The 27855-nt window shown below is 32.8% G+C and overlaps 2 protein-coding genes across 3 annotated transcripts; both read right to left on the minus strand.

The window, feature by feature from the left end:
* Positions 1–153: 153 nt before the first annotated feature.
* Positions 154–6399, minus strand: LOC123718899 (D-3-phosphoglycerate dehydrogenase). Its single transcript, XM_045675871.1, has 9 exons — positions 6359–6399; positions 5738–5837; positions 4922–5056; positions 4377–4528; positions 3832–4051; positions 2546–2678; positions 1341–1456; positions 826–928; positions 154–365 (listed from the first exon to the last, which is right to left on the minus strand). Exons 1-9 carry the CDS (start codon positions 6382–6384, stop codon positions 247–249), a joined length of 1104 nt encoding a protein of 367 aa, XP_045531827.1. The 5' UTR covers positions 6385–6399; the 3' UTR covers positions 154–246.
* A 981-nt stretch (positions 6400–7380) lies between these two features.
* On the minus strand, positions 7381–27470 carry LOC123718616 (mucin-19-like). Of its 2 annotated transcripts, XM_045675274.1 has the most exons (11): positions 27409–27470; positions 27087–27179; positions 14015–14971; positions 13590–13769; positions 12726–13381; positions 12187–12284; positions 10855–10964; positions 10374–10523; positions 10020–10191; positions 8457–8612; positions 7381–8198 (listed from the first exon to the last, which is right to left on the minus strand). In XM_045675274.1, exons 2-11 carry the CDS (start codon positions 27104–27106, stop codon positions 7980–7982), a joined length of 2718 nt encoding a protein of 905 aa, XP_045531230.1. In that variant the 5' UTR covers positions 27107–27179; positions 27409–27470; the 3' UTR covers positions 7381–7979. The 2 variants fall into 2 exon arrangements, with proteins under 2 accessions (XP_045531230.1, XP_045531231.1); XM_045675275.1 differs by lacking the exon at positions 13590–13769.
* Between the last annotated feature and the right edge of the window lie 385 nt (positions 27471–27855).

Consider the following 27855-nt stretch of genomic DNA (forward strand, 5'->3'; position numbering starts at 1 on the left):
TCCCGCAACACCTCTACATGGTCCGTCGAAATATTTTCAAACGCATGAAAAAGGTACCAATTCTTAAAATTACGTAATATAAATATCTATTTAATGTAGATATGAGTGATATCCCTTCCTATTTGCTTTGAGTTCGTGTAATAAAAGATAAAATACGAAAATAATAAATTTATTGAGTTTATCTTACGGTTATTATTCGATATTCGAATACCAAATGACTTAAATAAAGTAAGTCGAAAAGAGAGCCTAATTTGAAGGCTTAACTGCAGCAAGGGGTGTCTTGTAGGTTCCAGGTTTCACTAAGTTCACCAATTGCTCAGCAATCTCTTGACCAACCCGAACTTGGGCTTCTTTTGTAGACGCACCTGTAATAGAATAAATTTTATAGAAACAATCTTGGTATCATATCTAAGTTGACTTAACTTTATACGACTATACGGAAACCAAGTCTAAGGAATTCCGTCAGTAAATTTCTGAGTGACTTTAGTATAAATTAATATCTTTTTCTACTAGGCAAAGTTAAAAATAAGTTAAAGTTATAGTATTTAATAGAGACATTTAGATTGTTATTCTTTCATTGACTGTAAGCTAAGCCAATAATAATAATATTTCGATATAGAACGACTGTTTGAACTTTGAGCATTTAATTCAGTTAAATGTAAATGAGGCGCAAAATTGCGTCTGTCTTTCAAAACTGCTTGTATATATCAACTTTTCAATATAATTAACATCATTATTAAGACGTAAACGATTTTATATTTTTTTTTATAGGAAATAATCTAAGTACAGATTCGAAGGACCAATTTTACATGGCCAATGACTTACCGAGATGAGGTGTAGCGACAACCGCTGGATGCTGGATAATTTCAAGAGTGAGAGGATTTTTCGGCGGTTCCTCTTCGAACACATCAAGAGCTGCGGCACCAACCTGGATATAATCATAAATTTAACTACTACTACAACTAGGAGATATTATGTATTAACGAATTCGCTTGAAGATTATTCATAATATATTGATTGCATGCCATCTATTTTTTCTATATGATCAATCTATTTTTTATTAACACAACAATAACAACTACATAAATTAATTACTCCGCATACTGCGTTAAACCAGTTCTGTATTTTATTTCTAACAAATCACTTTCAAAAGCACAGAAGGCTCATCGCTTACCTGACTATAAATTAACAACAGCGGGACACATATTATTTTTATATACAATGTATTCTTTGACATTAAAACTACAAAAACATCATATGCGTACGAATATTTGCTGGTCACATACTTTTTATGGTGCTGTCTAAAGCTACAATAGTCAATTGTCTTTAAGATGTATTACCTTTCCTTCTTTGAGTGCCTCCAAGAAATCAGGTTCGTGAATTAAACCACCGCGTCCTACATTCACAATTTTCACACCCTTCTTACAAGAATTCAGTACCTCCTTGTTGATAAAGCCTGGACAGGAAATGTAATTTTATTAAAGATTTAGGAATACAAATGATGCCTTAGAAGCGCTTTCTAAAGATATCTCGCTCTCTCTCTACCTCTCCTATTATAGTTAGGGTATTGTTAAGTCTTAAGACGTTGTATTTTAATTTCTACAGGCGCTCAAATGTGGTTCAAATACAGTATGATGCGAATCATGTGCACAAAAATAATAATCTAGGCTTTATCTAGCTAGTAAATTTTATTTTATTCCCACGTGCAACTACTCGTTACTTTTTCTCCCTCCCCAGTGTGTTCGTTCGTCTTCGTATTACACAGTTAGATAACATTAATATTTGTGTTGCGACTACAAATTATTATCATAGCAACAGTTTTGAGGTCATAATTACGTAAGTTATGATAGGTAAACTTATTTACAAGATTATACTATATTATCAATAGACAGACTCGTGAAAAATCTCGACTGTCATATTGATTATCTCTTATTCCATTTTAAACAATTAAATATATTCCTAATTGATGTGAATAAAATCTTGAATAACATAATGGTTGTCTCGTTTAACTGATCTTTATCATACTATAAATGGTTTGTTAAGTCTCTTATCTGTGGAGTTATTATGCCGTATATAATATAGTCTTTGACATAAATACAATAATAGTGTAATGTACTCTTATCATTTCAAATAATACATTCCCCATGTATCACTAGGTCAAGACGATTATAGAAACAACTACCGATATTACGATATGATATTTACAAATAATATCAAGTAACAGATACATTCATTAAATATTTTCTAATCTTCAGAATAATATGAAAGGCTAGGCTTGAGCTAGAGTCAGCGTAGCACTTTTATTGATATTGTAAATTTGTTATTTTGTTATATTCATATACGTGTATATTGTATGTTGCAGTGTCTTTATTACTCTCCCATCCTCATCATCGCCTTATGGGCTAAAGCATGGTCTCCAAATTTATCATAAGTAAATTCAAACTGTTTTAAGAACATACAAAAGTCAGTCTCCTTTAGATTTTTTTCTGAAAATATATACTTATGTGTGCGAAGGGTGCGTGTTATTAAAATTTGAAACACTTACTGCGAGTGGAATCAATCAGGGGCATATGCAGCGTGATGTAGTCGGCTTGGGGCCAAACTTCGGACAATTCCACTTTTGTAGCCCCAAATTCTTGACACTGTTCACTAGTCACATATGGATCGAAACCAATAACCTGAAAACAGGGTATGTATAAAACATTTATTATTGCCAGATTTATTCTTACTGAGAGAAGGGTCCGCAGAGCAAGCAGAAAATAATAAACAGCCAAAATATTCTTCGGAGTCTTTCCTACAACTTCGATTTTGTTCCCTTTGGAGTACAGAATCTTGGGCAGTAGGGTTCAACTGCACAGGCGCTTATTAAGCATTTAAGTTGGCGCCTGGTACATAGTACCGGTGACCGCAGAGCTGGTATTTTCCTTGCTCAACGAATATGTATTGCAATACAGCGAGGAAAAGCTGCCAGCGTTAAATATACACTGCTACACTGACCTAACTTTTTAAATTTGTTTTAATTTTCTATTTATTAATTATTATTATTACTATGTATGTTAAGAAAATTGTAAATACTGTATATTTGTATGTTGGAATTAAATATGAATCTTACATAGATATGGTTACCACATTATGTTATTTAAATTTTAATTAAAACGTCATCGTACAATCAATAGAAATATTGGCTATATTTCTGTCAGCATTACTTAGCATTTTTTGTTTAACTTTATACATGATGAAATTGGTTTAAATATTGCACCCCGCAACATTTCCCCCATAATCATTCGTTTTGGTTTCGCGTTTCATACACATTAATTCTATACTTAAGATTAGAATATATTTTTCGGAAAATTGGAAGTAATTATTTATATATTCGCAACAAGAAAAAATACAGTCGCATTTGACTTACGCTCGCATACACAGTTATAAATATATAAATATACTTTATTTTGATAAATATTATACATCAATTAGTTGTTATCTAATTTCATATATTAAATCCTTAATTAAAGAGTGGCTTTGTTTGCCTTTGGTGGATTCAATGTTTATTTTAGTAGACGTTCTTTTGAGGAACATACGTAACTATATAACTAACCCTTTACAGGGATTTACAATATCTTAAAAAAGTCTCGAAATCTGCCATTTCACGCATCCGGCACAGCGACACACGTCTGTTATATTGAAATAGTTAAGAAAGGCCTTTTGTGCCTGAGAATTTTGGTTTTGTTGGAAATCAAACCAACGACCACGGGCTTTTGTGATATGCATGTAGTAAACACAGATCCGAGTTTCGGTTGAATATTAGTTAGTATTTGAAAATAAAATATTTACCTTCATTCCAAAACTTCGCATGCGGACAGCCACTTCCCTGCCGACTCTTCCAAGTCCGAGCACGGCCAAGGTTCTGTTGTTAACTTCTGTACCTGTGTACAGCGCACGATCCCACCTTCCAGCCTTGAGAGATGTGGCAGCAGGTACTACGTGTCTCGCTAATGCTAATATCAGCCCACATGTAAGCTCGCAAGCACTCATAGCGTTTGCACCGGGGGCACTGGAATTGTTGATTAAGTTTAGCTTTACTATGAAAAAAGGTTCTTTGGGATGAACTGTTCGAATAAGAGCCGGATACATGCATCTGTATTTAATTAAACTGTCATTATTTGATTAGATAAATATATCTAGCAAAGTGTGGAAAAGAGAATAACAAGGGTACTTTGACAGACTATTATTCAATTATATTATGTCATCGAAATGGGAACGTGAGAAAATTGGTTGGCATTATTCGCAGGGGCCGACATCAATACAATCACTAATTCTTCAGACAGAGAAAATTAGAATCCAAAACATTTGTATGTAAAATACAGATGGTTTCTTACTTGATGACCATAATATTTTTCTTTCCTGCCGCATTAACATCGATGTTATCCACGCCTGCGCCAGCACGTCCCACGACATTGAGATTCTTTGCCGCAGCCAGGACTTCCTCAGTAACTTGAGTAGCTGATCGTACCACAAGAGCGTTGTGTTTCTATAAATATGTATTTATATGAATACTTATACAGACACTGTTTAGATATTAAATATTAAGGAAAATAAACTCGTGTCATGCTAACCTTACTAATTCAGATTATTGTGTACTATAAGGAAAACTAAGGAAAACATACATAATAACAGAGGATACGTTTTGCATTATGTAAACTTTCGATATAAATGACACAGAGTTTTTTAACGTGATAAGTATAAGAAATCACAAGTATTTGCGCTAAAGTCCAGCGAAGATTCTTGGGTTTCGAATCCAGCTGATACCGGTTCTCAGAGTAACGTGTCATACGGCCACACACGGTCCTGTCAATAATTTTACGGGATCCATGTAAATATTGTTAGTTTTCATAATCGTAAACTTTAAATAAACTATACTTACGGGGATTTCCTTTAGAAGCTCTTCTTTGGTAATTTTAGGTTTAGTAGTTACACTGATTCCATGAGAAGTCAGGGTGTCAGCACAGACTGGGCCAACACCATCAACGATCAACACTGATTTGATTTCCATTTTTATCTATTAAAAAAAACTAGAATTGTAACTATAGTTATTATTTCATACTAACCTTATCATAGTCCGTGAACTACCGATCTCGAATAGGTGGGTACAATACGTTCCCATAATTTTTTGTACTATATTAAGATTTGTGGTATGATGTCGTAATAATCAAACTAGTAATAACTCACTCAAACTCAAATAAACACATTAAGCATAATTGGCTATTTAGATAAAATCATTATTTTCAATAATTTTATCAAACAACAAATAGTAATATACCTACGCGATACATAGAGCAAACATTAATTACGAAAATTTTAAAATACTTATTTCAAAACTAGAACCATTATATGTTAATCTTCAAATAGAATATAACTACACAAAATAGACACAACATTACATATTTATGAATCCGTTCTCCGGCATACTTATGCTATATACGAGTAGGTAGTTTTGGTCATAAAGTACATGTACAAGTAGAAGTTACAATCTTAACAAATACCTATAAAACACAGTGAGATTTTACAATCCTTATGATTATCCAGAAATCACGTTCAACTATTTCTCAATTGAACAATTTTGCTAAATTTAGCACCGGCCTCTGATAACACCCCGATAATCAAATGTAAATAAATGGTGATTTATTTCAATAGACTAAGCATTTAATCAAAAACCAAATTAAATCAATTAGGTACTTACAAATAGTTGAAATTGGGAGTGATGGCGTGTTTTCCTTACGACAGTTCGATTACAACTGTAGTCCACAAGCATGCGGTGGTACTCCAAAGTTGTTCGTCCACTATATTTTATCAATACATGATTGATATACACAAGAAAATTAAATTTGCAATCGTAAGATGTAACTACGCTATAATCATAACTATTAAATGAATAATGTGAAGTATTAGATAATAGAAGTAAAATGTCCAGGCTGAATCATTGAATGAGGTTAAGTTTTACAGAAAACCTAGTCTTATTTAGATAAAATACCACGAAGGACAGATTCACGCATTCGTTATCAAAATAAGTCTATTAATATTAAAATAACCGGTTTACGAATGTATAATATACATTCGTAAATTTGCTTACTAGCGTTGATTTGTTTTTATAACTTTGGAGAAATATACTAAAATTAAAGATTATATAATTATATTGACAGAATAATATTTGCACAGAATTCAAACCCCGTTTTGCGTTTTAAAGTCTGTTAAATCTTTGTACAGGTAAAGCAATATGAATTACAATATCATCTTATACATAGTAAAACCCATCGATTTTGTAATTATTTTTCCTATTGGTGCGTAAATAATAATAACGTACCTTATAATATACGTCACTGTTATCATCAGACTAGCGCTTATGATTGTCGAATAAAGATAAAAACAAACGAAACATATGTATGCTTTTCTGTATTTTTCTTTAGTCATGATGAATTAACAGATGGTGTGTGGAAATTTTTCTGTACGATTTACGAAGGTGTAATTAGTATTTTTACTGGCAATCAAAGGATAACACACTTTGAATTAACTTAGATTATTTTAGTTAATGATTCTAAGATATATTCATACTTAATATTACGCGAAAAATCTTTGGGTAATATGAATAAATTATCATATTTCGCAGATTGCATTAGGCGTGTAGATGATTCACGCGTAACGCCGAAAACTTGCGTATTTAGGTAGAAGTTTTGCAAATATTTCTTAATTTGTACAGTAAAATAATTGTTTAAAACATGAAGAAATATTTATATGTTTTTGTAATTTCAGAACGTTATTTGCTCGAAGTAATAACGTCATACAAATTAAATCAATGACAGCGGTCATCTATCATGATATTCACAATTTCTGAGGTTATCGTGTGGGAGACAGACTGGTGAAATCTTATTATGCAACATTATCATTAATAAAGACAATTTATATAAACACTAAGTAATTGCGTTGTTTTAGTGTGAGAAATGTCCATACAAACAATTCATTTAATTCAAATGTTGCTTAGAAACGAGCTTTTATTCATAATTACGATGTTTTACGTAAGTAAATTTTCAACAATTATAAAAATATTAATGCGGTTTTTCTATACAAGTAGGTTAACAGCTTCTGTGCCTGACAGACTTCGTCAATTATGTCTAGAACGTGGACTGGTCTCTGGTACTCAGAATCGCCATGAATAAGTTTTGACAGAAGAAAGCTATTAGAAATAGGGCAATGATACGGTTCAAACCTCGCCCTGTCGAGCCCCTATTTGCCCGTAACAAAGACGACCATATAGAGTCAGAAATGTGTTTGATCCATTCGTAAATGCATTATTTACTGATATAATATAAGGGATAAATAAAACCAATGTTAAACATTATCTTATTATTATTAAGAATATTATCACACTTACAAAAAGATACAAAACATATCACGATGGCACTCAGTGCTTCAGTAGTTGCGACTTGTGCCGTATTTATCAGTGAATGCCAGAATAATGTCCATCACTAAATAATAAATAAAAACTGAGTATAATATTGAAAATAAACCTAACGCAGTGATGACATGATTTCAAATTAAAGAAAACCTCTAAAGGTAAACGGAAATTTAAAGGCATTGCATGGCATACGAAAAACAATCAACTGAAAAGCTTCCAGATTCTAATAAAAAGTATTCAAAGTGTACTTGGTTCTTGTAATTACATTTTAATCTAATATGTACATAACACGTATAATTAAATTATTGAGTAAAGTCCTTGAGGAGGCTACTGTATCAAGGACTGAAATTCTTAGAATAATCTAAACTACCTGTATAAAGAATGAGTATGAAAAATATAAGATCATAGATATTCCAGTATAAAGAGGAGTTTTAAATTGACTAACTGACATGACCTACTGGAACTTCGCTATAAATAGTTGGGGCTAGAAGTTTCATGATTGTAATTAGTGTCATGTCAGGAGATTTTAGCACTAGTTATGTAATTTAGCGCCCCTGACGGGTCTGGCAGGTCGGGCTCCTACTCCGGCAGCACGTCGCCTCGCTATCAATGCATCGAGTCCTCTAAGAGGGGGGGCGGCCGTGGTCTCGACTGGAACCGCAGCGGCCTCCGTCTCAGTCTCGGATTTCTCGTCACTGACGCTTTCCTCCGTCGTCTCTGATGATGCCTTCTTTGGTGCTTCAGTTGTTGCCTGTAAATGTTTCAATCTGTAATATCTGCCATGTATCTGCTGATTTTAAATGATGTGTATTGAAAAGTCCAATCGGGGCGATGGCGTGTTAATGATAAATTCGTCATAATCGCTATTAAATATATACGTATATACAAATGAAACGAAATTTTATTTGTATTACAAAAAACACCATTACAGAAAAGTCCGTTAACCAGGTCAACATGACTCTTTTACAATATAATTTTATGGCTGCATATGCTGTATGCTGGAACAAACCTCAGTGGAAGGTGACTTCCTCTTTAAAAGAGGATTGGGCCTGCGAGCAGGTGGAGTTGCTGCTACGCGAGGCTTTGGTGACGGTGACACCTGCAGTCTATTGCGGAGCTTGATTCCACCACGAGACACCTCGGGTGCTGGGGTCGGTGAAGATCCCTGGAATACATCACACATATTTAAAAAAATATTGTACAGAAAAGGTCATTAGGAAATATCCACTATGACTAGAGTATTTAATAAATCCATGAATTGATAATTTTTATAAGAGAACTCCTATTGTTACTCTATCAAATACATTTTGCATATTTTGATATGTAGGCATAGCTTTTGGGTCAAAAACAAATGTAATTTACATTATACACAAATTTCCTCCAACTTCAAGTCTTATGTATTACGTAAAGCTTATTTTCTCCGTAAGGCGCCATTAGCTAAACAATTCCAGTCAATAAATATGGCGTAACAAAAATATTTCTTGATTTTAATCAAACATGCGATATTATTGGTTGTGGCAACTTTAAACACGTCAACCTTGATTTACTTTCGATTTACAGCAACTGCACGGTATTTAAAGTGAGGTCAATGTCTTTATTATAATTTTTAGATGATAACGAATAATTTCTACTAAATAGGTTCCGTAACCAATGCAGTACACTGAGTGATCTATTCATGAATTATTATCATATTTAATTGATAATTTTAGGCCATCAAAAAATTTTGTGTTGTCGAATTTTGTTTTGTTTTTCAAGGTTTCTATTATTTAACTCACGACGTTTTTTAAAAATATTTATAGTCCTATAGAATTCTATTGTTCTAAAGTACCATATTCTAAATCACATAAACAGGTTTATAATTATAGCTAACATGTAGTAATGCCAAATTGTTATGTTGTAAATGTTATTCCTCACGTAGATAAATAACGGAAAATATATAGATTTATTCGCTATTCTCAAACAGTTCAAATAACTGGAATGTCTTTTGTTTGATTTAGCAAAATAGTCGGATATGAAGACGGACTTTCTGTGTGTTAAAGTGACTGGGTATCTTTGTATAATTTTAAAATTCGTCTATATAGGTAGGTATGTAGTAGATTACAGAGAGATATCTTGCGATAACGCAGCAACAAATTGTATTTATCACATTTTCATGTCTGATATAAAGTTAAAAACGAATTATTTTTAAACCTAGTTATACGTAAATTGAAATAAATAAAGCTTGTTTGTGCATGTAAAAAATATTAAAATACATATTACGAGTATATTTTGATAAATATTATGTACGTAATTTACTTAACATTTTAAGTTACGATTATATTCTACTAATAAAAAATACAAAACCTAAACAAACAACACAAATTATCCCAACACAAACTATTTGTCATTTCTATTTTCACAGATACCAATACTATAATTATTAGATTTGTAGACATTATTCAACAATCATTAAAAATAAATTCTTCAATATTAAATGATTTGTGCGAAACAGTTTCAAATAAATATAACTTCAGAGTTGCGCGACTCCAGTTAGGCTTTGCAAAAACAAACTATACATAAATTAAGTTCTGACCTCGGATTCAGCATCGGTCGCTGGGGACTCCGGTGCAGAAGTTTCTCCTGGAGCTTCTGAAGGTGCTTCGGTTGTGGCCACACTGGCTGCACCTGGTCTAAGTCGGGGACTGGGCCTCAGGTTTAACCTAGGCCCTGGTCGTAAAGATGCAGGTCTCAAGCCTGGTTTGCGGCTGGAATATTCCAATTATAAATTGTTCGTTTACACATTACAATTGTCAGTCAATTTAATGCTATTCAACTGCCAGTTATTGCGCCACTAGACATAACATGAATCTTTTCATGCATGTTTACAATGGATATATTAAAAAGCTCATTATAATAATTACAGCTATTGATTTTTAGAAATCCTTACCCAATAGTTCTGCTAGGAGTGGGTGTAGTTTCAACAACCTCCCCAGATGCAGCAGAGCTAGGGCTGGGAGATGTGCCTTCACTGACTTCGGCAGAGGAAGCCGCAGCAGTTGTAGAGCCAATCCTTCTTAATCCAGGACGTAGGCGAGCTCTATTTTAATTAGACCACATATTATTTTTCTGTAGTATGTAGTGCACACAAATCGACAGCCAGTAATCGAAACCTACGTCCTCAGGGAGTTGCACGCTGACGCCACTAGGCCAACACCGCTCATATATCAACATTAAATAATATAAATAGTATTATGTATTAATTCTATCATAATTTCGATCTCGATATGACTTTTAATTTCTGAAAATTTTGGGCAGACATTACGAAATTATGCACGCGTGCTTATAGGTCTAGAATATACAATCATATTCAAATATTAATTCTAAACTAAACTGATAACTTCCTTCTTTTAAGTCAAAAAGTTACAAACCTTGGGGCAGGCGCCTCACTGGCTACGCTGCTTCCTTCCGAAGATGGTGCTGCCGTCGACAATACGGGCCGGTTGCGTCCAGCAAACAAACCTCCACGACGCCCAAACGCCTATGACATAAACCTAACATATAGTATTCAGCTAAGCTTATTTGATCTGCGCAGGCGATACTATTTAAACAGATAAACATAAAAATTTACATAATTTTATTAATTATCGTACTTTTAGAGGCCATATTAGTTGTATCAATATTAATTTATTTAAAAACCTTAACGTACCTACAGTTATTTACAATTTTTTTACATCATGTAAAATTAAGTTATATTATAAGTTAAATTATATTAAGTAATTAGAGGAATTATGATAATTTCAGCATAATATAAATATAAGTTTGAAATTACACTCAACTTGATTGAGTTAAAACAATTTATAATTCGTTATTTTTCTAAATTTCTCTAAAACTAAGCGAAACCTACAAAATACAACCGAATTAATAGCATATTTTTTATTGTTCAACTTTATATTCCGGCACAGACTAAACTATATTTATTCTTTAATTTATATAATGAATATAAAATTGCTAATGCAACCAGCAATAAAAATATATTCTTACATAGAAATATTGCATTATTTTGCGTACGCATTAAAGTAGTACTTACATTGGAAAAAATATTTATACGAATATATTAATTCGACATAATGTAGTAAATTTTCTACCGTGATGTGCTAATCTTGTGGCTATTGTTCTGTTGCTACAGTTCGTGCAAGCCTTCTCAAATAATGAAGACAACTATTTGTAGTCTGGTACACGCATTGCAGATTACATTACTTTGTCGACGAGTCTTTTTAAATTCTTATACATCAATCGATGAGATGTAAAGTGCGTAACCTACTAAGTACTACATCCCAAGTTAGCCAAAATGGTGTTGTAAAATGTAATCATAAATTTGTAATCTATTTGCGAAGCGCACATTATACAATAAAAAACATGATTTTTCATTTAACGCCCACCGATTATAGTGATTAGATTTATGTAAATTATTTGAAATATATGTTTCCTTAATTCTAAACACTTACAAAGAAATCAATGAGAGCTACGATCTTAGATTTGTTTTCAAAAATTGTAAATAACTCATTTGTTGTACAATAAGAGTGAAATTAAGTCTAATTTGACCTCTATACAATAATATCTCGTAATACGCCTGTATAAGTTGCTTATCTTAATAACATGTTAGTATTATTCGCATTGCATTAAGTCGCTAGAGCATGTCGGCTGTCGCCTTACATAATAATCAATAATTTCATTTATATATAACGGTGTCAAATGCGAACCTTAGGTTGTGATACTGGCTTTTCGACGGGGGCTGATGAGCTTGCTTCCACTGCAGCGGCTGTCGTCTTTCGAACTCCAGTAGGCTTCCCAAATCGACCTGATAATATCACGATATAATTAGTAAAAACCATACAGCCCATAAAACACATCGCAACACAAGTTACATAAAAATAATAATAGTCTTGAAAGATATTTCGCATTTGATTCGCCAAGCAATATAGCCATAATTCGCTACGCAAGTAACGGCACAACATACATATATATAGATAAACGTCAAGGAAAGTAGATAAGACATGCCCGTCCGGAGAGATGTTGAATTGTAATTATCGGATGTGACAACTTTCCCTTCCAGCACATCGTCACAGGCCTGGATTAAACTTATATTCAAAATATATATTTTAAAAATACTAGATGTGTACTAGAAGTGTTTAATACAAATTAGTAAATAATTAAAATATCAAATTCCTACTAGCAAGGAGATATTAAAGGACGGGCACTTCTATACTGTGAAGATTACTTACGCAACATGTAATATTACCTCGCGCTTTAGTTGAAGTATCTTGTGGTGCTTCAGTTGCAGCACTGGAAGGTACCGAACCACGAGCCCTTGCTCCAGGACGTGATTTGAAGCGTGAAGGGCGTGTTGGTGCAACCGTTGTAGACGTGGTCGTTGGCGCTGGAGTAGTAGTGGTCGTCGTAGTTGTTGTTGTCGTAGTTGTTGTAGTTGTAGTGGGTGTGGTTTCCACTTCTGTTGTGGTCACCGCTTCAGTTGTCCACGTATCATCCTCTACTGTAGTAGATCCGTCAAAGCTTAAAGCGTCAATCGACGGGTTTATTTCGTTATTCAAATTTTCGCCTGCTAGATATGCGTATAAATCAAGTGCCACTTTTTCCATTGCAGTCATAGTGGTGTATTCCGTGGTGTCTTGTTCGACGGGTGTAGTGTGTTTATAGTCAGAAGGAAGTTTAGAATCATCTATTATTTCTTGAAATATTATGCCACTTGAAATACTGTGAGCTTCTCTTTGTGAATCCTTAGAATGAGACAACTCTCTTGCATTTGGGGCTTCAGCTGCATCAGTTGTAGTCTTACTTTCCGTTGAATATCTCGATGGAGGTTCTTTATACTGAGCGCGAATGTCACCTGAATGTGTCTTGAAACTATCGAGGTCGACGAGTTCTGAACTTGGTCGTCTGGAAATATTGTAATACAATTATTCATTAAATTTCTACTATACCGTGGTCACGGAACCACTATTCCATTTTTATCTATATTTTAGGTAATAAATAATAACAGATTCAATTTTGGTAGGAGAAAAATGGAATAGAGGCAACAATATATTGCAAAGACTATACTATCATGCATTCATCTTATATACATAGTTAACAATTAATAATTTACCTTATATGAGCACGTGTCCTACTCCTGGTTTGACCAATTGATTCATCAGCAACACTATCAATTTGTGTTCTACCACGTTGTTTCGGATCTTCTGATGTCGCTTCGGTTACATATTTTGTAGTAGAACTCGTGGCGCCAAAACCACGTCCCCGAGGTGGAAAACGTGTGCTTGACGGTAATCTGTTAAGAAAATTAAATATACGTACATTTATAAATCCAAAATCCAGGATCGTCCGGCCAAAGTTCAGCACTTTGAAGGCCTGCTGATTCAGATGACCGGTTGACATTGAAGGAGATGAGATGAGATTAGTAAGATTTGACTACTACTACTGCTTCTGTATTAGTATAATTATGCATCTAAAACTACAATATACAGTGCATCTAGTACTACTATGCCAACTAAAAGCATTTTTAACAACCCTCACCTTTCAACTGCTTCTTCTTGGACTGGTGCAGGAGCAATATTTCTTCCTCTCGATCGCCCTCTCCCAGAACCACTGTAAACTTCATTTTGAACTTCAGGTGTTGCAACTGTTGTGGTTGTAGTAGATCTATCGATTGGAGTATATTTACTTTTTGTTCTACTATCCTTAGCAATTTGATTTTCTGTCTCAGGCTTTTGCGGGCCATCATGGGAGTTATGTACAGGAACTTCCGAACTAGTCAGTTTATCCTTACTTCCCGTTTTGCCTTCTTCTTCTTCATCGTAGTAGTAGTAAATGTACTCATACTCATAATCTTTACCATTAGGGCCTTTCTTTATTTGAATTCGTGAATGTTGTTTTTGTTCTGACCCAGCAGTTTCCAGTTTAACATTCGAGGACAATAGACCACTATTTATATCGTCGATGGTATCGAAATTTATGGGAATGTAATCAAAACCTTTATTTGCAGCTGGAGCGGTTGTAGTTAAAATTGGCCTTTGTGTAGTTGTTCCTGCGCTTTTGCTTAGTTTTCCTGATTCCGACATGGCTTCTAAAGCTACTGCCAATTTCGGGTTTGTGTCTACATCTTTAATATTTTCCTTGATTCTAATATCTTCCAATTTCGAAACAGGTACGTCAATTTCTATAGATTCCGCCGCCTTAAGTTTCTGCCCCTTTTTTATTTGAGCTTTTTTATCTTCCTCGATCGATATAATTCCTTCTGACGCATGTTTGACTTTGCCACTGTGCAGTTTTTTAAATATTTTTTCATTAGCATCTTCTTGTTTAGTAAGTCTATGATTGGGATGTTTCTCTGGAATTTTGTGAGCAGTTTCAAAATTTCTCAAAGGTGTCTGTTGTCCAGAGGTTACATGGACATATTCTTCACCTGGTCTTGGTTCTGTGATTATGTCTACTTCCGCAAAAGTTGTATAGGTTGCACAAAGCAGAAAACATCTATAACAATAGAAATAATAATAATTATTATTTAATAGTCAGCTGAGTCATTAAAATAAAATTTCTTTGCTTCGCCTACAATACAACAATGACGCAGAATTCATGAATGGGGACATGAAACTATGATTCATTAACGTTTCATCACAAAGCCTTCAATATAAATTAAATGCGCTTTTTGTTTGAAAGTGTGGTGTTAACTTAGCATTCCTTTCTAACATACTGCATTTGCATAGCTTTTAATCTATAATAGAAAAGCGAAGTAGGAGAAAATTGTTTCAAAATCTGACAAAAAGTTATGAGAAAATAGGCTAAAAGACTACAAATTCTGTTGAATAAAGCAATGCTGTAAATAGACGATGTAGTCGTGAGAATTGATGTCGAAAAATCAGAGCGTGGGTGTATTACGCATACCGATTCTACACAAGTGCCGATTGGCGAGTCAACGCAACATTACGATCACTTTCGCTTGAGATTCACTCTTACATTGATGTAGCCAATTCTATCACCGAAGTAATTGCTTTCTATTATTGCGCTATTAGATATAAGCCTTATGATGTAGTTGCCAAACATGTTTGTAGGGGAACGTCTGGTTTAAGCGGATATCCGCTCATCGTCTTTAGTCTTTAGGTTAGTTGTATCAAAGTAAAATAATAATGATTAGAGATCATTAAAATAAAAATAGTATTACAAAACTGGTATTTTATAAAAGGTAGTAATTATATTCACAAATAGGAGCTGCATATGGTCAATAATTGCAATCGGAAGTGAATGAAGGCAGCGACTTCCGCACAATTTCAATATTTCATATAATCCGGGCCTTGGAACGCGGAAGCATTTTGACTCTTTTAAATTCTCATTAATTGTATTTACAGATACAATTTACTGGTCTTATAGTACCTCTTTACGTAGAACGTTAACATCTTTAGTTAAATGAACGATTAGCATAGCCTTAATAACTCCTTACACGAGTGCAATCGGACCGGTATAGGAGATACCGGTTCAATTTCACTAGAGGTAAGGTCGCATCGAGCGCAAGGCTAGGTGAGCGTTTCTATGAAAATTCTTATGACAAATACGGTAATGTTCTTTATATCCTGCTGACACGCTGCAAAGTGCATTAAGTAAACCAAAGAATAAAAAGATATTATCACATATTATTATACACACACAAGATATTAATAAACTCATTTTACCATAAAATGTAACGTCTTAAGAACCAAACTGGGGCTTGGCATCTGCATCGTTTTACTAATTAGAGGTAAAGTAGGTGATCAGCCATTTTTGTCTAATATACCTCGATATAATGGATCTAATACTATGGTTTCCTAACGACGCGTTCCTCAATGTTGATTTCCTACAGCCATAAAAATATTTGACCCTAATTACAAATCAACACAAATTTAGAATATTAAATAACAATTGCCTAAGACATGTATTTGATCTAACTGTACATTGCTATTCGTGTGAATTCCAGTATTTTATATGATTAGACAAGTGATTAGTCTATTACATAATAATTATCCATTCCACGGTCACTGACCAACTGTAAAGGAATACGAATCCTTTTTAAGAATGTATTAACACACATATACACAACATATGCTAATTATAAGGTATTGCATGCATGGAACTGGAATACGATAAAAAGCTTATTCTCCTTAATTTAATAATACAAAGTATTTCATACCTTAGTATGTTAATCCCAACTCAGTAATAATTAAAAGGCCATTGCAAAAGCTTTTAGCACGCAGCCTATGACCAGTTCAACAACTGATAAATCTATTATGAATGTTACTTTTGTCCTCCAGAAGTCTAAATGTCAACTTAGCATATTGCCCAATACTTCGATGAAGAGACGTATATTGCTTTTTAATAACTCTTTAGAAAGAACTGGTTGGTCTTCATTCGACCTTTACATTTTGGAATGTTAGATTGGTGTCACATTAATTACGACATTAGAATATTATTTATAGTTTTTCATAAATTAATAATATTGTGAGCATTTTATTTTAGATGGCACAAATCATAGCAGTTCGGTTTTGTTTGTCATAGTTATAATCTTAAGTATATGAGTAATAAATAATTTTAATAATGAATAAATGTACAAAATTAGTATATGCGGTTGTCCAAAATAGTGATAATATTTCAGCCCCGATGGGAATCATGTATGCCAAAAGGATTAACGATGTTTTAACTTCATATATAAAATACAAAATATGTTTAATAAATTTTACGTTAATTAAAATAGTTGCGCATTCTCAGAACATACAAACAATTGTATCTGATATTGTTCACATCATAGCTTGAAATATATGTGTAATCAACTATTTCGTGGTATTTAGCAATTAAATAATACGCAAGGGTCGTTAAATAAAATTTCGTCAATACATTTAAGTCATGTACGTTTAAATTATACGTAAATAAATCTATTCTGATTAATTCATCATGTTAAAGAGTCTATTAATTAGAAATGAAAACGGTATTGATGAAAAAGATATTCTATCACAGTGTTCATTTCTACATGACAAATATGAGTGATAAAATTTTAGTTATGACAGTCTCTTGTATAAAAGATCAACAAGTCTAGTCTCAACAGAGAAAGCACTACATGGAATGTGATGGAGGATCTCTGCGGACGTCTTGTACCTCTTAGCAAGGGACATAAAACATTTAGTTTGGAGTCTTCAGCAGATAATGAATCCTCTCCGAACACATTCTGGACTAACGCGCCCGTTACCGGGCATTCAGGAAAGAGATTCGTTACGCATAGATGTTCCATGGAACGCCATATTTTTTATAGTTAAAAGCATAAAATTAACAATCCGCGTTCAATTTGTAAAGCCTAAAATGAACACAACGTAATATTTAAAAAAAGTACTTATATGACATTTAAGAAAGTCGTGCTATTTATAAATTTAATATTTTATAACGGGTTTAACCGAGCAACAAAAACATGGAAGAACGAAATCATCAATAACTCATTAATATTTACGTCGAGCGTTAAAATTGATGATTATATGACTTCCTGCTCTACAGGAATGGTAATATAGTTGAATAGTCGCTCTATAAAAGCTACAGTATTTTAAAGTAAAATCTAATCTAATAAAACTGTAACGCAGAGAAGTATTGTCTTCGGTTTACATGATAACATTCAAGTAAAACATCTGGTTCAAGAGAAAACAATTGCCAACAATTAGTAGAAACATACCTAATAAGTTAGCGTTTATATCCATTAAATAATTTTTATTTAAAGAGTATATTTCTGTAAAAAGTTGAAAAGATTGTACCTACATAATAATAAGTATATATACATCTGCACAAGTTTTGATCTCCAACTATAATAAGACCTGTGAACATGGTCAAGTATATGACTAAATACTATAATTTTATGATTTAACAAGTGTTATAGAGGAATAAAATTGACAAGTTACTTCTAAAAAAAAGCATACGTCGCAACTCTACCAAGTGTAACTCCAAATGTATAAGCTTTTAATTGTAGTATACTGTAAATTTATAAGGAATAGGTATAATGTCGTTTTCCTGTTGATTTCACAAAAAACTTGCATTTTATGTGTCGGTCATCGTACTCATTGACTCATTGTTGGACAACTAAATAAGGTGACTACCATAAGTGAAATAAAGCGTTATGACAATTTGTAAATTGTTTTTTTTTTATCAAACTCAAATTAAACATACAAAAAGTATGATAACATATTCAGTAAAACTAAACTATTTACAGATATCCTTATTTAGAATATTTTCAAATGAAGTCCCGTTTCCGCGTCTTTCTTGTATGTATGAATACAATAAATGCAAAAAGTACTTAATGAGTTTTTTTTGCACGGTTTCTAGTTATTGACAGTATGATTCCTGAGAATTGAATTTTGAGAGTTTATTTAAACGGTTTTATGTCAATTGAGTGAAATAGAACGAGTAATCTTGAACGAAACGAAATCCTAGTGAAGCTAGTATAAAAATATAATCCTATTCACTTACATATTAAATATTGAAAGATGTACCTTTTGATTTAGGTAATTTTTTATTTTATGGAAATTTAAAAGACTCTAATGCCTCGAAGATCAATCTTTCGCTGACAAACTCGAATGTGAATCAGAGAAATCCGGACGGAGTGTATAATTTATCTATCTGGATTCCGGATGTCAAATTACATAAGTACGTGGACGTAATATTCAAAACAGATTCTTAAGTAATCATCTTTAAATTTATGTTTTATTTATAATGATGAGCTCAGACCAAGATCCTGTAACCTTCGAAAACTTTCAGATGAACAAAATATATTCGGCGGTGCGTTTTTTTAAACCGCGTTCCATGTCAATGGAACTAAAATATTAATTAGTCTATGGATTTAAATAACGAATAAGTTATTTACATCAATTTAGAATTCATTATATCTAAAAAAAACATTGTATTAACACTCTTCTTTCTTTTTGTGCATATATCACACAAATATTTCGAAATTTATTTATTGCGAAATTTATAAGTTATCAATTTTATATATATATTTATTTATTTATAGCCTTATATCAGAAATACAAAATATATACATTATAACTATCGTTTTTCATAATGTACGATAACCGATTCTGTATGCCTACGGGCAAACGCCTCCCCCTTTATTTTATATATATTAAGCACATACAAAAGTCTATATTCAACAAAACAAGCGAAAACTATCACCAATATTAGAAATTTAAATTCATTAATAAGCCATTCACCGCGTGCGTGTCTTATGATGTTACCAAGAAAGGAATCTAAGCAAGGAAGTGTCGAGCGAATGCTTGAAGTGATTATCATCGCGCAACGCCTTCAAGATCATAAACGAATCGTCAACTAGTTTCCTATTGAACACGTGATATTAACGTGCTGCAGTTAGTCGCTGCTGCATCCTGAAGCAAGGTCTGGTCTGTCTACCACAAAGCCTCGAGGTCACTGGTGAACGTACGAAGCAAATATGCAATCAACGATTGCCGATTACTTGTCTCATTCTTTCCGCTCATGTGTGGCACAGACCGACTGAGATCGTTGTTTCCTTGATTTATAAGTTACAGCTCTCGTTTTGTGAGTTTAGTCTCATATCAAGAGGTGAGATTAGCCAAATATTTAAGTTTCTACTTTACAAATATATTTAACAATTTTTTAAATATTGCATTGATTTATTGTTAAGTGGTATTCACAAAGACTATCTAATAACTATGAAGTACATTATGATTGCATGATTATCACGTTAACAGAACTGTTAGTGAATTCATAAATGTTTCGCTATGATGCGTACGGTACTGCAGGTCATCAACCCTTAGCGACTAGGGATTTTGATCACGTTACAATTAACACTTGAAACGTGGTCTGAACATTAATTCAATCCGCACTTGACATAACTGATAACGTTTATAAATGATATTACAAGTACTTTCGAAGTAATTAATACCATGAGCAATACACTAATATATCCCTACAAATATATCTAAAACGATTAATAGATTAACCCTCGAAATAACACCCGAAACAGGAAAGGAACAACCCTTGAAAATAATTTTTGGACAACAGATGTTATATGTAGGTTTTATAAAAACAAATTTTTCTGTGTTCGTTTAATATTTTCTTTTCGTTTCTGTTTTAATTGTTTTTTTCTTCTTCTTTAGATTTTAAGTAAAGGAATTCGTACCGTGGTATGGCCCTTCAGGCACCCTTAAGTGGATTTTGGTACTTTTGTATTCTTAGTTTATTTATTATAGAGAAAATTAAAAAATACTTTTAGAAACATATTTGTGAACTTATAAACTTTAAACAATGATAATAGAATTACAAATTTAATAAAATTGCTAGCAGCAACAACAAAACAAGAAAATATAATATAAACGTTACGGAAATATTTTCTGACAATCAAATACCATAAACTCAAATTAAAATGTATGTTTTGTTTAAAGGTACAATTTGTATATTAAAAATATATTGTGACTAACAGACTGGCCGATTAAAGTTACTGAAACAAATACAAACCAAATTGAATATTTATAATATAAGAATTGCGAGAATATTTTATTAACTGGCAACCCGTTAAACCACTTTTAAGTGAGGAAAAAACCGAATTTGTTATTTTTTACGGGTATTCGTTATGTCGTGTTGTATTCGCGGTACGTTAGTCGTCAGTCAAGCGAGTGATGTGCATCGGTAAACAGAGAGTATGGAATGCATGCAGTACGTCCCATTTTACGTGTAATTTGAATTAGTTTGGAGACGGATTATTTTCTTCTAGATGTTTTCTTTCATATAATCCAGCTGCTGTTATTTTTTTTAACGATACCGTCCTTATACGATAAAGGACTTTATTCAACGAACTAAAGACTGGACAGACTACATCAGAATATGATTTGGTTTTAATAAAATAAAAAAATTATAATAATTTGTTTATTTACAAACATTGTTTTCGTGTGGCGCTATCGAGACTTTTGGCATTGTTCTTAATCTATATTATAGTAATAAAATACATATAAAAATGTATTATAAATATTATAACCGTATTTATAGAAAGGCTTCGTACGTAATTTTTAACCTTGATGTAAATTTAGCTATAATTCGGAAATCAATGGGTTTTCCGGAATCCTAGAGTTTCGCTCAGAACGAGTTTCAAGGCTTACGGTCTTGCCAAATACCTACGCTTCCCTGAGCAGAAAATCAACTTTTACCACAATGCCGACATAAAACATGTTTCGTAAACAGGAACTGTTCATGCGTGAGTATCGCGACACAATGTGCCTACGTTAATCTTGTAAATATTTTTTTAATTATAAATTAATGATCCCGTATATGGAACACATTTACTTCAATTAATATATTTTATGTAAGGAATTAGGTGATCAACATTGTGTGCTTTCCGTCGTATGCTTATGAGGTTTATTTTTTAGAAAAAGCGTCTGAACTCTAGATCTATAAAGAAACAAATTGATGACGCTATACTTAAAATAATGTTCAGGTTCACACACTTCACACACAGTTCATCCCTTTTTAATTATGCACAAAAAAAATTCTTTTAATTTTAAAACCTTGCACTGATGGTACTAGAACAATTGTTAGTCCTTGTGATTTCATATAATATTAAATAATTTATATATCACGGATACAAGTAGTATAAAAATAATTCTCATTCCAAATAAACTGTAAATTTTTGTTAAAATACTTAGCCGTTGAGAGATGACCCAATCCGGCTGGACCAGTATCATAATCTTCTTCGTTTGACCTTCACTTTCGCTTTTATATTATCTATGTGCTAACGTGTTTTAAAGTCAATAGATATTTTATAATCAAAAGTCCGTTGTAAAATAAATTTATATCTTTAATAGTGAAAGAGAGAAGAAACGCGAAGCATCTTTAGACCGGTCACTACCACTTTCCTTTTCACACGCTAGCAGTTATTATCTCACTCATGTTATGTATTCAATGGCAGTTTTTAAATACGTAACGGATACGTTTGATTTCGGGGATATTAAAAGCTTCGTACAATTTAACTAGACGTGAACGATAATTCTCTACCTAGTTAACGTTTTATATTTTTTCAATTGTATATATTGGGTGTGGATAAGACATTTATTCGTATGATAACCAACATTATATGCGTGGGAAATGGCAATGACATGCATCTATACGTCGGGATAAAAATCTTTGTTAATACCTCAGGGTTATAACACACTCGATGTTTCTCCCTTAACATTGTATTAGAAGAATCTAAATGAAGGAAAACTGTAGAATTCTTATATAGGAATTGAGGAAGGATATCGTGTCGTTGATAATGAAAATGTATTTACATGGCATCTTAACTAAGTGTATTACCTAGAGTACAACTAATGAGAAACGTGCTAGAAAATTAACGGCTACTTAAACATAACTAAACTTTAATTTATCATTAGACCTAATTTCATATAGTTGTTGACTAAAATCATTATATAACGTTCAACGATTATAATTAAAACTAACCGAATCAATTGCAGTTTGAATCGCACACTGTTTCGACATAGCTGTCGAAGCATTGTTTTTGGGACTTTCTAAAAATTAATAAGTCAAGGTCAACATGTCTTGGTGACAACATGCCGGGTCACCTCACGAGTCGAAAGTTGGCTTGAACCCCGACTTATGCTAATCCGTCTTATGCAGACTTTATGCGTTACTATATGGGAGAAGTGTTGGTCTAGTGGTATAAGTAAGCGACTCTGATATTGGGAATTCAAAAGAGGATACTGACTTGTTTTAGAAGCAAAAAAGTCATTGAAGCAAAATCTTAATAGCAAATTACATGATAATTATTATTGTGTATAACTACGAACGAGTCTTAATGTTGATGGTATATACTTTAGCTACCACGCCTGGTTACTATCAGTTAAACAACTTGTTTAACTGGCCGGACTGGGTCAGTTAAAGTTGTTATAAGAAGTTATACAAGTATCCACAGATATAATTTCTAATAAATTATTTTCATTAAATAAGATATACTACTAAAATATTAAAAGAATTTAATCACCTTATCAGCAGCAGCATTTCGTACAATAAGTTATACAAATATTTAAAAATCGAGGTTCTAATGAAAAATGTTTTCTATGTAAGATGTTTTTGTAAGTGGTCTAAAAGCAATAATCACAAGGATTTCCAGCATAAAGGGTAAAGGCTGTTTGCTGAAGGACAACAGCGATTGGTGGCTGTAAATCGCAATAACATCGAGTAAAGAATGCGGCTAGATCATGACCCAAATGCATTACCTAATTGCAATCGGAAAACCTTTTAGTCGTAAAAACAAAATTGAAGCGTTTCTAAATGATTATACTTCATTTATATTTGGAATAACCGAAACAATATCGGAGAACGTAAGGTTAGATAAAACGTACGCACATTACAATTTTAACCCGGATACTTTAAGTGACATTGACAATACAACTTAACAGTTGTTTATAAAATCGAAAATTAATTTTCCAACTTTCTCGTGTGTCGAAACAATCAAAATACATAAACATTTTATCGAAAACGTATCGAACAGTATTAACAGTTTTTGCAGACGAAAAAAAATGTCATATGTCAAGGGAAATCAACAATACTTTCCGCAATTTTGGGATGTAACTAAAGATTCCAACGAATGACCTTTCCTTTGATCTCACGCTTCGTACCGAGGTCAAAACTTGTTATAAGTATAAAACCCTTTCAATAAATCCACAACTCACATAGAAGACACTAAAGCAAGCAGCAAATTTTTACGTCAGCGCAATATGTAAAGTTTAAGTCAGTGGAGACGTTAGTAAAAACCGCAAACAATCTTTGCGCAAAGTACATTATATCACCAAGTTTCGTCAGCGGTCGGTGCATCGTTCGAAGAGAAAAGGCGAATACGTGTCATAAGAAACTAACATTGAATAAAAATTTGTTGCATCAGTGACATTAAACAAATGTGTCCGGGTTCGACTCCCGAGCGACGTCACTACGATTATTCTCGCTTATTTATGTGTCTTCGCGTTTAAGCGTCAATTTCGGCATCGACCAGTTTCACTTTACTGCCGATGACCTTTTGAAGAATTTGCCGTGATATAACAGATGGTGAAGCGCACACATGTTTGATTTTTTATTGACACACCTCATCCTCTTATTGAATATCTTGATAACGGTTTTCACCGTCGTATTTTGATATTCGCCCTTAATTTATTTTTGTTATTTATGTGTTAGGGGAATCCCTAACTCAAATGAGTTTGATATATTTTAAAGCTTATACTAACACTTTGATTTTAGATTAAAGTCCCACTAAATTCGTAATAAAATAAAAAGGTATTGAAAAGGTTTAGGTTGAGTATTTGTTCACAACCATAATTTGGTTTTTGTCGAGTAATATAAATATATTTTCTAGAAATCCTTCGCTTAAAGGGAAACATTTTCTTAAGACTTATTTTTTAATAAAGTATCACAGGGATACGAACCTAGGTTTGTCTAGTTAAGCGTATTCGAATGTATTGGTAATCAATTACGTCATAGAAGATCGATCTAAATCTCAAAATTCATTCCGACTTTCTTTTACGTAATGCCCAAATGTATTCTACAGAGAAATTTCAATATATACTGTTTTGTATTCACAAAATAACATTAAATTACGCATAGGCGATGACAAAACTGTTAGTTTTCTTTTTGATGGCGAAAGTAAAGCAATTGTAACAGAGCTCACGAATAAGAATCGGCGTGATTATATCTTTAAATGTTGAGAGGACTATTTGATAAGTAAATATACATTTATTTATCATTTACTTTAAATTTTAATCAGAAGCGGATTTGTTCTATTCTAAGTTAAAGAGTTATTAAGTGACGGAAATAAATAGTTAAAAATTACAAAGAAGATTACGTTATTTACAAATTAATAAATAAAATATAATCATTTGTTGAAATTTAAGCAATTTATAATATTTAAAAAAATCTAAATAGTAAGGTATGGTATGGTCTAAAATAAAAATACATTTTCCAAGATTTAAGTAACTTATTGGCGCTATCGCTAAATAAACAGTTCTGTATCCTTAAATACCAACACGAAAATTCAATAACTAAATAAAGAATCATGTCATTGTTCATCAGATATCAACATCCGGTCAGGAAAACCATTAAGCTCTATGCATACTAAAAAGAGAACCAAAGTGCAGAACAGAATTCCATATTACTTTAATTCATATAGATATGTATAACTACACGTACCATTCTACCATAAGATAATTACTGTTAATGCAAAATAAATGTATGACTAAATTTTTAATTCAATTCGTTTTATGTTTGTATCGTTTAATATATTCAATGAAATATGTAGACTTTTACTGAGTATTCAAAAAGTGTTTTAAAAATTTAATTTTATGAAACAGGCGATAATGTTTTTTTAAAATACCGCTCCCACACTTTAAGATCTACGACTTTTGTTATTCAGCGTTACACTCCAAACCAAGTTATTGCAACATTTTATTCAACGCAAACAAGAATTTATTTAAATCTTTGTCAGAGTCACATTCACGCATAAATATAATAATTTTTAATATAAAGTGACCGTAGGACATAAATTGAATAGTTTATACACTTAATATATCCTTGACTACTTCGTTGTATTATAAGTTATCAATACTATTGTATTAGAATTGCTACGTCCAATTTAATTTCAATGTCGCCAACGTAACTAAAATATTTATTCATATATTTTAATTTACTAGCCTATTGAGCTAAAATAATAATAAATTTGACAAATATTGTAAACAATTTCAACAATAAACATATATATGACGCAGTCTTCAAGCTACTCGTCATTCTAGGAATGTTACGCATGCTTTAGGTAAGCAAGAATTTTAATACATGTAATTAATAAGAAAAGCTGCGGTGAAATTATATGAAAGTTGGCGTAAGAGAACTTAAATAGAACTTTAAGTGGAATGTTTGTCTTTAAATAACGTCATTTTTGCGGTATAAATCTCTTAGGACATTATTGTGCTTAAGAGCTAGGGGAGACAATATGCGCGTAGTCGTGCATAATTTAAAAACCAACGTTTCAAAGCCTCCATTGAGAAATATGCCCTCATTTGTGATGTCAGCAGGCTGCTGCTAAGTTGGTTGCTTAACGCCTGATTTCCACATGAGAAATCAGATCATATTTTCGCGGTATCGGTTGAGAGACGAGGTGGTATGTCTATGGGGATAGTGTTAATTACGTAAAGCTCTACGTGCTTAATCGGCAAGATTCATCTGAGCAAACATAGATGAAAGTGACAATGTTCGATAACGGGTTTGAAATTGTTAAAAGGTAAACGTCACCAAACTAAATTATAAGTTGCTATTTGTATATTTGCTAGTTGTAATCATAAAAAACATCTTATCATTAATGAGTATTCACATAACATTTAAAACAGGCTTTTTTATGTTTTATTAAGTAAGTATTAGAAAGTGATTAAATAAAAATATTGTTACGAAACGTTCTATTACAAAATATATTTTTGTGTTTTACGCATAACCAAGTAAACTTTTAAAATAAAATAAAAATGTAAATTTCCATTAATCTTTAAATAATCGACAAACTATAAACTATTTATTGTTGGAATTATGTACTTACAGGGCTATCCTGAGATCCATGTCTCGCGTAGGGAGCGGCGAGGTCACGGAGTGTGCGTAGTGCGTGCGACGTGCGCGGTCTTCAGCTCTTGGTCTGCAACAGAAACCTGCGTCAGCACACGTGCCTTTCCCAAACGACACACAGTTGCGACAGTAAAGCTCAATGAGGAAGCTGCATCGCAGAATTAAGTGCAATGATAATGTCAAAGAGTATTCAAATGCCAATAGCGGCGACCTTTCGGTTTTGAACTGATTGCACAAGCGAGGTTCGCCGGTCGTGTGAGAAAGGCAAATGCGTAAGGGAAAAGAGTAGGAAAACGCACCGGGCTTTTGGAGCGACGAAAAACACCGTTGGCGAAACGCTGCCGAACGGCGACTAACCTCGCGGCAGCGAGCGCGCCTCTTACTTATAGCCGTGCGCCCACACAGCCTCACCCTCAGCCTCGCAGCACCACCAAACCACCCGATCTGACCTAATAAAAAGAAACAGGGATTCTCTCAATTTTCATAATCGCTATAAAGAACAAAAATAAATTAACACTAAGCAGATTCTTCTAAATAGTTCTTAAATATAAACTTAAAATTATAAAGGGACATAAACTTAAATACTTGAAGTATTTGTACCAAGATTGGGTATAAAGAATGGGATTAAATTTAAGAGTACTTAGGAAAATTTTAATATAGAGAAAATCCAACAAAATAGCAGTACATATGACTTTTAAAAGTTTATTCCGGAATTATTTGTATACAGAAATATCTACAGAATTCAA

Source organism: Pieris brassicae, chromosome Z (assembly GCF_905147105.1).
Source record: "Pieris brassicae chromosome Z, ilPieBrab1.1, whole genome shotgun sequence".
Lineage (NCBI taxonomy): Eukaryota > Metazoa > Arthropoda > Insecta > Lepidoptera > Pieridae > Pieris > Pieris brassicae.